At 39.1% G+C, this 12,156-nt stretch overlaps 1 protein-coding gene across 1 annotated transcript; it reads right to left on the reverse strand.

Annotated features, from left to right (window-relative positions):
• Positions 1–3,585: 3,585 nt before the first annotated feature.
• On the reverse strand, positions 3,586–4,149 carry Rnase9 (ribonuclease A family member 9 (inactive)). The gene has a single exon (XM_031362672.1). The coding sequence runs from the start codon at positions 4,147–4,149 to the stop codon at positions 3,586–3,588; it is 564 nt and encodes a 187-aa protein (XP_031218532.1).
• Positions 4,150–12,156: the final 8,007 nt, after the last annotated feature.

Here is a 12,156-nt window from a genome sequence, read left to right on the forward strand (position 1 = left end):
ACGTTGTGAGCACCCTTGCTCTCTCAGGATGTGTTAACGTTGTGAGCACCCTTGCTCTCTCAGGATGTATAAACAAATGCTTAGAACACATGTACGTCTTTTAGAAACTTGGCATTAGAGGTAGCTATTCTCAAGTTGAAACCCTTATATTGGACACAGCTTATTTATTCTTTTGATGTGACAGGAGGCACCCCGGGGGCTCTATGCTGATAGAGGTACCTGCTTTGATCCCTTAAGGGGAACTTCATAGTGCTTACCAGCTTTTGTGATCTTCCAGCTGTAAAATCAGGAGAGGGATATGTACTCTCAAAGTTAGCACAGATCAAAGAATGACTCTCCCAAATGGAATGAGTGTGATGTTTCTTTATTGACTGCTCTTAAATGTTGAGTTTTGTATATCTCAAGTAGATGAGAAATGTTTGTATCTCTCTTCTGTTTTGTATTTTATTTTGAGATGGGATCTAACTATGCAGCTAAGTCTAGCCTGAAACTCAATAGGTTGGCTTCAGACTTACCACAATCTTCCTTAGCCTCCCAAGTATACCTGAGATTATAAATACAACCCATCATAAGATGTTTTTAATTTTTATTAATTAAATTAATTAATTCATTGAGACACAGTTCCCCATGTGGGCCTCAAAGTAATTATATAATTAAAAATACCCATCAATTTCTGATCCTCTTATTCCTACCTGCTGTGTGCTAGGATAACAGGCATGTGCCACCACTCCCAGTTTTATGCAGTGCTGGGAATCGAACCCAAAGTTTTCTACATGCTCATCTAGAACTCTACCAAGCTATATACATTCTTAGTCCTTAAGAGATATATTCTAAAGACAGAAAAATCGTATTAGAACAAATTTTTATTGTCCTTTTGTTGATTGTGAGTTGATTGACTAAGAAGTGACTATGAATATCTTTAAACAAAAAAAGTGGGGGAAAGGGAGATTTTACTTGAGGTTTTGTTGCTTTGGTTCTTTGAGACAGAGTCTCACTATGTAGATCCACTGGCATGTAACCCACTAAGTAGACCAGCTCAAGCTTACACAGATCCACTGCCACTACCTCCTGAGAACTTTGATTAAAGGCAAGCAACACCACACCCAGTCTTTGTTGTCTTAAACTTTTTTGTGGTTTGAATAACAATCTGGAGCATCATACTTGCCCAGAAAATGTTTTGCCACTGAGACAAATTTCATCCCTCACTCCTTTATTTTAACCTAGTCTTAAAACGAACAAAATGACAGAGTACATGAAAATGATCTGAGTCACTGATATAAAAATGGAAAAAACAGCCGGGCAGTGGTGGCGCACGCCTTTAATCCCAGCACTTGGGAGGCAGAGGGAGGCAGATTTCTGAGTTCGAGGCCAGCCTGGTCTACAGAGTGAGTTACAGGACAGCCAAGGCTATACAGAGAAACCCTGTCTCGAAAAAAACAAAATAAAACAAAAAGAAAATGGAAAAATAAATTGTGACTGTGGTAGAGATAATGCTGTGGTAAGGCTTAGTGTTTGTCTTGACTTCATAAGAAATTATGATTAAAATAGCACCAAGAAGATTCACAGACAAGTTAATCCTTACTGTAGAAAATTCTTGGTGGTATGACTTGTCATATCTTTCAGTGGACTGGGACCTGATAAAATGGTAAGTGAAATAGTTGTTGGTCAAAGGGATTATATTGCCCTATGCATCTACTTTGTGGATAAGGAAAAGGATTGGCTTTTCTAAGTATACATGCAGGATGCTTGATGTATGGAAATGTGTAAAAGAAGATACCTACAACCTACATGAAGCTATCCTTATAGTAGTCTTAATTCGAACTAGGAGAAATGATCCTTCATTACACAATTATCTTTAAAACCCCACTCTCTAATAGTATCACATTGGTAACAACTGTAGAACACATTCAAAACACAATAGGCTTTGCTACCAAAGTTGAGGCCAACTTCTGAATTTCTCATATTGTATAAAGTTAAGAAAAATCCATATAACCATAATTGTATTTCATTATTTTCTTTTCTGTCTTGAGACTGAACACTCAATGAAGTCCCAGGTGTCCTGGAGTTTTCTATGTAGATGAGGCTGGTCTCTGACTTACTGACATCACCCTGCCTCTGCCTCCTGACTGCTGGGGTTAAAGGCATGCACCACCATCCCTTGCCCCATTTCTATAGGTATTTTTAAAAAGTATTTGGATAAGATTGGCAATTCTGGAGTGGGAGCTACATGACTCTTTTTATGCTTCAATAGTGCTATACTATACTCCTATAAACGCGATTGTGTATACATTGAGAAATTCAAAGAATCCATGATGTCCTCATGGCCCAGATGAAATGGTTCACAGCATATATCAGGCTAGCCATGTGTAGAATTTTTGCGGCTCACTGTCAAGGCTGTATTGTAGTGTAGAGGTGTCACAAAGGTTCAAAAGAGCTCAGGAAGCCTTTTACTTATTCAACCTCACAGTCAGAAGCCTCCTAGGTAAGGCTTTGGGAAGCAAGATTTTCCTGTGCCTTTTCTCTTCAGAAAATGAAAAGAGCTGGGCAGTAGTGGTACACGCCTTTAATCCCAGCACTTGGGAGGCAGAGGCAGGTGGATTTCTGAGTTCAAGGCCAGCCTAGTCTACAAAATGAGTTCCAGGACAGCCAGGGCTACACAGAGAAACCCTGTCTTGAAAAACCAAAAAAAAAAAAAAAAAAAAAAAAAAAAAAAAAAAAAAAAGAAAGAAAAGAAAATGAGAACTGCCAAATCCAGGCCTTAATTTACCAATTAATGGGAAAGTCTTGGTGAAGACTTATGTCTGAGCTCCAGCAAGGTGTGGGGTTTCTCACACACACTGACAACTGGAAAGAGCTCTGGAAAGTTGGCCTTATGGACTTAGTAAGAATTTTTTTATCTTGCGGCGTTCATTGCCTGGATTTTCTCCTTCGTGGTATCATGTTTTGTGTTAAATGCGAAGAACGTGAAAGGTGAACTACATATAAACACAACACTGGAAAGGTGTACTGCGTTCAAGTCTGAAAGAAGTTGAAGTTGTTAATGTAAAAATCCATCCAGCCCTAGAAACCCCCATAGGCACCCCAGAGTCAGTCACTAGAGTGAAACACTTTATTTTTTCATGCTGAACCAGGAAAATCACATAAAAATTTGATTGATCTTCAGATAGCTACTCCAAAGCATGTTTATTTATTCATTTGTCTGATTATGCCAGGGTTTTGCCTGGTAGCACAGACAAGCCTCAAACTTAGGATCTTCTGCTTAGCTTCTAAAGTGCTGAAGGCATTAACCTGAACTCGCACATCCAGTCCCTTGCTTCTCTTCATGCTTGTCATCGTTTTGCTGGAGATTTAATGTCATGGTTCATTCTGTGACCTTTATGAGAACATCTGTCAGAGTTCTGTGATCATAGCCCATCTATGCTTTGGGGATAAAAAAGGAAGGAGATGCATGATCAGAGCGAATGGACCCAAACTGTCATTCTCAGTTTTGATTTACAGCATCAATCTCTAAAGGGTGAGCTATTAGAGAAACCTAGAATGTTGGGGGTAGAGAGAGACATACTTCTGGTGAACGATGCTTTCCTGCTACTCTGGTAGTAACATATTATATATATGGTTAGGAATAAATATTTGGGCCTTTTTGTCCCATTGACAAGAGACAACTGGATAACCAGTCATGTGGATGGTTTTATATGTGCAGTCTACCATCCGCTTTCCTGTTTCCAAAACACACCGCACTCCCTCTATTAGATCCGTGCCTCTTCTGCAAAATTTAACGCCATTCTTACACTGCACTCGTTCACCAGAACAGGCTTTTATTAGCTTTTGATAGGACACTCCTGCAATGTAGTGTTCTGGGTAACAGCGCCCCTTATAGTGAATCTGTTTAGTCTTGAGTTCAGTGTCGCAGTAACCATACTCATCCAAAGGCTGCTCACCAACAGTGATCATTTCTATGATTCTTTTTATGGTGGGTGGTTTGGTGGGTCCTGTACTCTCATATTCCCTAAGGAAGTCACGTAGTTCTGGCTCTAGTTCATATTCCCTGTAATCCCAATAGTTCCCGTGCAGCTTTGGTGGCGGCAGCAGCAGCAGCAGCAGCAGCAACAATGGCAAAGGCCATGTGAACTTGCTGATCAGAGACTTCATTTTTTGCCTGTGGAAACAAAAGTTGTATGTGAATAGAGACCTTCTATTAGGATGAAATGTTTCTTTCTATTTCCACACAAAGACCACATATACTCTCATTGTTTGGCACTTGGAGTATGTAGCTCATTGAAAAAGTGTTAGACTTGAGATTTCAGAATTTATTTGAAGATCTCCCTAATGTTGACTCTAAAATAGGTGTGTTAGTATTGAGTAGCAGATAAAGGAGGGAAATGTGAAAGAAACATACAGAGCTAGAGGAGAGTGGGAAGAAGTGAGGGGAGGTGGGAGGAAGTAGAGGTGAGAAGGAAATCAGTAAAAGGGTAGGGGAAGGTTATAGAGAGGGCAGACCACACCCAAAGTGAAAGAAGAGTGGCCTTCTGGAGGACTTCTCCAGCTCTGTCCAAAACAAACACGTTTTACCCACTTCCACAAATTAATAATTGGTCCAGAAATGATCCAGCCTCCCCTTTGTTGATCTTCCTCTGATGAGGAACACTGCTCAGTTCAGGCCTTCACTCTCTTCTTACTCACATATGGCCACAGATGTCTTGAAGAAGAGGCCAAGGAATGCCAAGGAAGGCCAACAGCAGCAGCACAGTAGGCATACACTGAGCTGGCCAGCAGCAGCAGCAGCACAGTAGACATACACTGAGCTGGGCAGCAGCAGCAGCAGCACAGTAGACATACACTGAGCTGGCTCCTTGGCTGACTCTATTTCTGCTTCAATGCTAACTGCTCTGTTTTAAGGTCCTTCTCTGTGTTTTGTCACATCACACCACTCTTCTCCAAAGTCCTTCATCTCCATCTACTACTTTCCTTGGTGCTTCCTCCTGCCCCAGTGGCAAACTTATCATTCCTGTTTTTGTTGTATTTTTCTTCCCTAAACTCACTCCAATTCGCATCACTATTTATAGTTATGCTGATTTCAACAGTAGAGAATTAAGTTATTTTATTACTTGGATTTCTCAACATCTCTTCACCCCCACAGTCTGTTGTTATAATGTATGTCTTTACAAGTTAATGAGCAAATGTCTTTGCTTATCATTCAACACTAAGCCAATGACATAAGATACAAGATAATTTTCAAGGAAAATATTGTGTGCATCTTAGTGATGTCTGTCATAAAACCTGCCTGGTTAATTGTGATACATTTTAAAGATCTTTCTACAAGAAACTGAGGAGTGACAACATCTATCCATTAGACGCTTCCCATTTGCTAAAATAAGCAACGAAGCCTAGTCTATGAACTAGTGTAGAGAACCGTCTTTTGTAGAGAACTTCTAGACCCATTTGTCTTGTGCATTCCTATCCTAAATATGACTTTTTCATTAATTCTCCAAGATCTTCCTCTCGGTGGAAAGCAAGGACCTTCTCTCTACTTGGAATAGGCTTCTGAGACAGAATTTGCCTGTGGTTTCCTACCTCAATTGTACCCATTGTTACCTATTCTTCAGAGAAAGGGTGGATTGTTGAACTTAGAACTTGACAGCAGAGATACTAGTCTTAAGTGAGAGAAAATCATTGTGAGTTAGGAGGAAAGAGTGAATCTGAGCAGCTCATAAGTACATTGTTGAAGTGAATTTAAATCTTAAAACAGAAACACAGATAGTAGTGTAAGAAGTTGTACACTTCGTACCATAAGCTATGACAAAGACTTCCTAAATATTTCCAACATTGGAACAGCCAAAGAGTAGAAGTTCTATTTACCTTCTATTATTAGCATCTTCTCACTTCTGAATAGCAACTAGAGCAACCAAGAAACTCTAGCCCATGTGTTAGGAAGGTAGGAAGACAGTAGTGGCTAATTGCTGATTTGGATTCTGATCTTATCAATTAGGAAAGGCCACAGAAATTTATAGAGAGGGTCAGAAGATGGGGGCACATAGTGGTAAATGGAGAGACTAGGAAAGTTAAGCCCAGAGGTAGAGAAGGAGGAAAAGAAATTGTATTTCAAACTGGTGGTGTTGAGTGGTCTTTCCATGAGAACACGTTCATATACCCTCCCCCACATAATTTTTTTGTTCCTCCATCAACTGTGAGTGCTAGAGAGCTCAACTCAAAACTTTGCAGTGAAAACACAGAGCATCTGGAGCCTCTTGAGCAAGAGTGAGCAAATCAACATGTACATGATCAATGGAGTCCAGGTGTACCCATTCACCTAGTGAGAACTCAGCAACAAAAGGGCCTTCAACAAATAAATCACATTACAATTTCTATACATTTCAAACCTGGAAGTGTCTAGGTAACAGAGAAAGAAATCCTTATCAGGTTATCTTAAACACCAGAGGGCCTCTACTGACTCACAGAAGAGGGATGTCCAAGAGGCACAGGAGGAGGAAGTTAAAAGTCTTCACCGGACTCTGGCCACTGCCTCCTCTCCACTTCTTTGTAGACCAAATATGTTCCTCTGTGAGCGTTCTGTGGAATGGCAGGGCCAGGCACTGTCACTTTTGTACCCTCTTCTAGGGCCACAGTGTTCCCACTGTGTAGCCCTCCCCCACCTTCTTTCATTAAGGAAAATTACTCTTCTGATTGGCTTTGCCTCTGTCACTTGAGTAAATTGGCGATGTGGGGATTTCTCACTAGTCAGCCATGTTTTTCTTAAGGGAAGAAAAGCAAAACTGTGATGAAAACCCTAGCAGAACTTTAATTGTTATCAAAAGAGCTGCTCGTACTGAACAGAAAACCAGTGAGGGCCATGGGCATTTGTGTGGGTGGAGAAATCAGAACGCTGAACTCTGTCAACCTCATAGTCTTTAATTATTATTACATTTTAATTGTGTATGTCAGGAGGAATGGGTGCATGTGATCCATGGTGACATGTAGAAGTCAGAGGATGACATTCAGGAGTTGCTTCCCTTTTTCCACCATGTAGATTCCAGGAATTGAAATGAGGTCCCCAGGCTTGGCAAAGAGGACCCTGACCCACTGAGCCATCTTACCAGCCCTATCTCCCCATCTTCTCCTCACCTCACCATCTTATTGAGTGAAAATGTAGACTACATAAGAGAAAAGAAAGAGATCTTAGGGCTGGAGAGATAGCTTAGTAGTTAAGAGTGCTGACGGTTGTGTAATGAGATCTGGTACCTTCTTCTGGAGTGTCTGAAGACAGCTACAGTGTACTTACATATAATAGATAAATAAATCTTTTTAAAAAAGAGATTTTAATAAAATTGTTTATGGATGAATTATTTCTTGCTAATTTCTTTTTTCAAGATTTATTTATTTTACCTTATATATATGAGTACACTGTCACTGTCTTCAGACACACCAGAAGAGGGCACCAGATCCCATTACAGATGGTTGTGAGCCACCATGTGGTTGCTGGGAATTGAACTCAGGACCTCTGGAAGAACAGTCAGTGCTCTTAACCTCTGAGCCATATCTCCAGCCCTCTTACTAATTTCTTAATCTTAGTTTTACAACTATAAATGTTGTAACTCAAAAGAGACTTTAGCACTACAATATACTTTTAAGATCCCAAGCATTCCTGGCTAAATTTCACAAGGAAATTCCAGGTTTTATCTCATCAAATGGATTCTTTTCACAGATATTTTGAAGCAATGTTTTTCTGTCTTAGACATTCACCTCAAAACCTAAGTGAGTGAAGAACATCTGAGTGTGAGGACCACACTGAGTGAAGAAAATAATCTCAACAACCTGTGTCCAGAGTGGACAGCCAGGAGGTCAAGCACATTGTTACTCAGCTCACAGTATTTCTTCCTCTAAGGTGAATGCCTAAGTGCTCGAGCTTATGAGACATGCAGAATAAACCCACAAGAAGCAAAAAATTCTCATTAATTGAAAGTCAGCTTTCCAAAACACAAATACAGAGTGATTTTCATATCTCACTTTGGAACAATGAAGACATTCCAGCACAGAGATGGCAGAATCTCTTCACATGTGTCATGCTTTTTTGCAAATTAATTTTTAATAATGCTTTGTCTACCTTTTTAAAGTATAAGGTTATATAAAAATTTAAAAGATAGTGATAAGTAGAAACCTGCTACATTTTTCCTGTGAGTCAATGTGATCCCAGACAATTCCCAAAAGAAGTAGAGTTTGTACTCAAACCCTAGCTATGTTTTGCTTTATATTTTCTTTCCCCTCTGAAGTCAGAGATGGAATAAAGATGCAATACATAATGTGTAAGGTTAAAATTCTGACAAATTTGGGTTTTGGTTAAATAATGGGTAGATGAAAGCAAAATAAATCTCCATACCTCACACAAGACACACATACATCACATGAAGACACAGATATGCTTATATAAACTGCACACGGACACACACAAGGCACCATATGAACTCCTCAACTTACATAGCATAGGAAGTTAAGTAATTTTCAAAGCTAAAATTTTTTTTTGAGAACAAAACAAAAATCTTTTTCATAATTTGAGGTAAGAAATACCCTTACTACATAAGACAAAAAACTTAGACATAAAAGAACCTATGGTAGAGAATATTTCACTTTCAAGGATTGAATCATACCTCCCTGGATACACAACATCACATCAAAAATAAAGGGCAAACCCAGCAAATATTCTAACAGCCAATGGATAGCAAAAAAGAAAACTCAAGACCAGCATAAGCATACAGTGTACTATTACTTCTCAATTTAGAGAAAAGGCAGATAGTATTTGTGTGTATGTGTGTGAATATGCATTTATGTGTATGTATGTGCCACTTGTATGTGCATACATGTATGTGTTTATGTATGTGCCCATACATGTATGTGTGTGAATGTGTGTATATGTTTTTGTGTATGCTAATGTGTGTGTATGTAACTTGAAAGTAAAAATGCAGCTAATGAGACAAAGGAGACAGGTTTTGTCTACATAAAAACAGCTTAGGCCGGGCAGTGGTGGCGCGTGCCTTTAATCCCAGCACTTGGGAGGCAGAGGCAGGCGGATTTCTGAGTTCGAGGCCAGCCTGGTCTACAGAGTGAGTTCCAGGACAGCCAGGGCTACACAGAGAAACCCTGTCTTGAAAAAAACAAAAAAAAAAAAAAAAAAAAAAAAAAAAAAAAAAAAAAAAAAAAAAACAGCTTAGGAGATACTTATGGTTATGAAAATATTCTATTTCAGAAATGTTGGGCTTGTTCTTGGCTGTATCCAGGTAAATACATGGGTTTTCATGAAATATTGCAGATTTGCATCATGCTATTATTAGTTAAACTGAATTAAAAGTACAGAGATTACTCTGCATTATTTTCTACAAATGTATGAAAATAATAACCTTGAAATCGTTTTTTTTATAAAGAAAAGGTATTATATAATTGTATGGCTCTAATGTCATATTATCTCAAAATTACAGAAATATAGAGATAGAGAACAAACTAGTTCAGTATGAGGCAGTTCTTCAGCACTAATGGAACACATATGCACACACACACGCATGCACATGATACACACACACACAGACACACACGTGTGAATGCACAAACACCACACTCATGCATAAACACTCTATACACACATGCACACACATATACGCATGCATGCATACCACACAAGTAAACACATGCCTGCACACATCACATACACACATGTTCATGCACACACTAAGTACACACGTACCATACATACATACATACACATACCACCATACACATACTCACGTGTGCAAGCAAATGCTACGTGCACACACCAAATGTAAATGCATACACTAATATACACACACAAACACACAGACACACAGACACACATGCACATACCACACAAGCACACATGTAGCACATGCCATGTACACAATACATACATGCATGCACATGCTACATGAACACACTACATGTGTGTGCGCACATCACACAAACACATATGTATGCACATGCCATGTATACATATAAACACATGAATGCTTGCAGCATACATATTCAGATAAACACTTGAGTTCACACAAAACATGATGAAATCTGATTAAGGTCTGTAGTTTGCTCAATAGTATTATTTGATTTTATGCTGAAGGTCTGTAAACTGTTTTTATGAGGGAAGGAGAGAGAATGAAAAACAGTGATACAATTTTATAGCCAGCTGTGACTTTATTATTATTTTAAAAGTAAAAGGTTTCTAAAAGCAAATCAGTAGATCTTTATATTAACATGGAAAGAACATCAAGACTCTTTTGGAAAACAACTCTCAGAACTATATGTAGAATGTGATCTCATTTACATTTAAATTTTTTCATGCACACACATATACACAACCTGTGAATATATTGGTTCTCCACTGAGAAATGGGTATGGCAGATATGTTGATTGAATACCGTAATTTGTTAATATTCAGGACAATATTCAAAACAATGTTACAATAAGCAGGAACTAATAAGAAAAGATTGTCCTGGTCAGAGAACAGGCTCAGCGGGTGAACTCTTTGCTGTGTGAGCTGGATGGCCTGAGTTCAAATCCCCAGAAATCACATATGAAGCTGGGCTTTGGGTGTTTTGCCCTGCAACCCCAGTTGTGGGGCTGGAGATGGGCAGAGTTTTTCATAATTCATGTAAAAGTGAATGTGCAGTATGGCTACACTGAAAGTAGAGTATGTGCAGGGTCTGAAAATGTTCTAAATACTAAGAGTATTTGGTTACAGGAAAAATAGTATCAAAAGCAGGGGGATGGAGGCTTAAGAGACTGACCAGCAGTGGAGAGAATTCATGCTTTGGCAGAATACTATTAACTGATTAGAAGTAACAAGCTACCAGGCCACAAGTGGATATCAAATGCAGTAGTGTAAGGAGTCCACAACTGGGTAACCACTTTCCCATCATGGATAAGTCAAAGATGTACTGACAGAAGAGACCATGATGGACAGGATGTGGACAGTCAGACCAGGGGTGCCTAGATGAGATGCACATCTGCTTACTATAGGCTGCTGCAGTGTTGGTATATAACATCTGTACATCAGAACTCAGTAAAATGAACCTGAGCATTTATAAAGCTTACAAATTAATCCGTAGAGTTAAGACCATAGCAAGATGCAGAGAAGCCCCTAAATTTACAGATATTTGAGTGACCTCATGGAAGAGGGTGTAGAGGCAGTCATAAGAAGTCACTAGGTTTGACTGAAAGATCCCTAAAAGCTAAAACTGAAGCCACAGAATGTTTTAAATAAGCCTTAGAGTATAACCCCACTCTGATCGTAAATATCCATGAGTGTACAATGATATAAACAACTTCTTGAATAAATAAATGTCTGGTTATCATTCCTTCAGGTAGATAAAACATAATTGTACCCACGCTGGGGTGCTTTTTCCTAAAAGTACCCACTGAGACAGTCAGAGAAATTCAGAGCCAACTTTATAGTAGAGGCAAAAGGCTGAGTCAGTCAGAAAATCCCATGCAGGCTTCCTTTAAATGTTTCCATATTAACCTTGTCTGATTCTTCTCTATTACTGTTATTCTATCATTATCTTTATTTTCTTGCCCAGATTATACATGTTACTCAGATCCATAATCTATCTTTCCCTCTTTCTTTGAACCTAATGTCTATACTATAAGATTAATATGCAAACATTACTTCTTTTTATATATTTAATGTCTTATCTTTAAATGATTTTTCATGATCCTTCTATTAGTTTCTATGACTACTGTACCAGATTTCCACAAATGTGTTGCCTTAAAGCAACATAACACATACATTGGGCCAGGCAGTGGTGGTACACACCTTTAATGCCAGTACTCAGGAGGCAGAGGCAGGCAAATCTCTGACTTAGAAGCCAGCCTGGTCTACAGAGTGAGCTCCAGGACTACAAGGAGAAACCCTGTCTTGAAAAACAAACAAACAAACAAATACATTGATTTTTCCCACAGTTCTGGAGGACCAGAGTCTGAAATCAATGTTACTGGGGCCAGTGAGATGGTTCAGAGGGAAAGAAAAAGAGACTGCTTCTCTGAGTGCGTGCACGCATGGTAGCAGAAGACATTGTAATGGCAGTAGAAGCCATAGTGAACATTATAGAGTGTGCACTATCATTAATGGACAAAAAGAAAACTGGGGCCTGGTCTGCACAT

This window comes from Mastomys coucha, unplaced genomic scaffold (genome assembly GCF_008632895.1).
Source record: "Mastomys coucha isolate ucsf_1 unplaced genomic scaffold, UCSF_Mcou_1 pScaffold9, whole genome shotgun sequence".
Lineage (NCBI taxonomy): Eukaryota > Metazoa > Chordata > Mammalia > Rodentia > Muridae > Mastomys > Mastomys coucha.

Excerpts from the sequence above, each read along its gene's own strand:
- Rnase9 (XM_031362672.1), bottom strand. The coding sequence starts at position 4,149 with ATGAAGTCTCTGATCAGCAAGTTCACATGGCCTTTGCCATTGTTGCTG.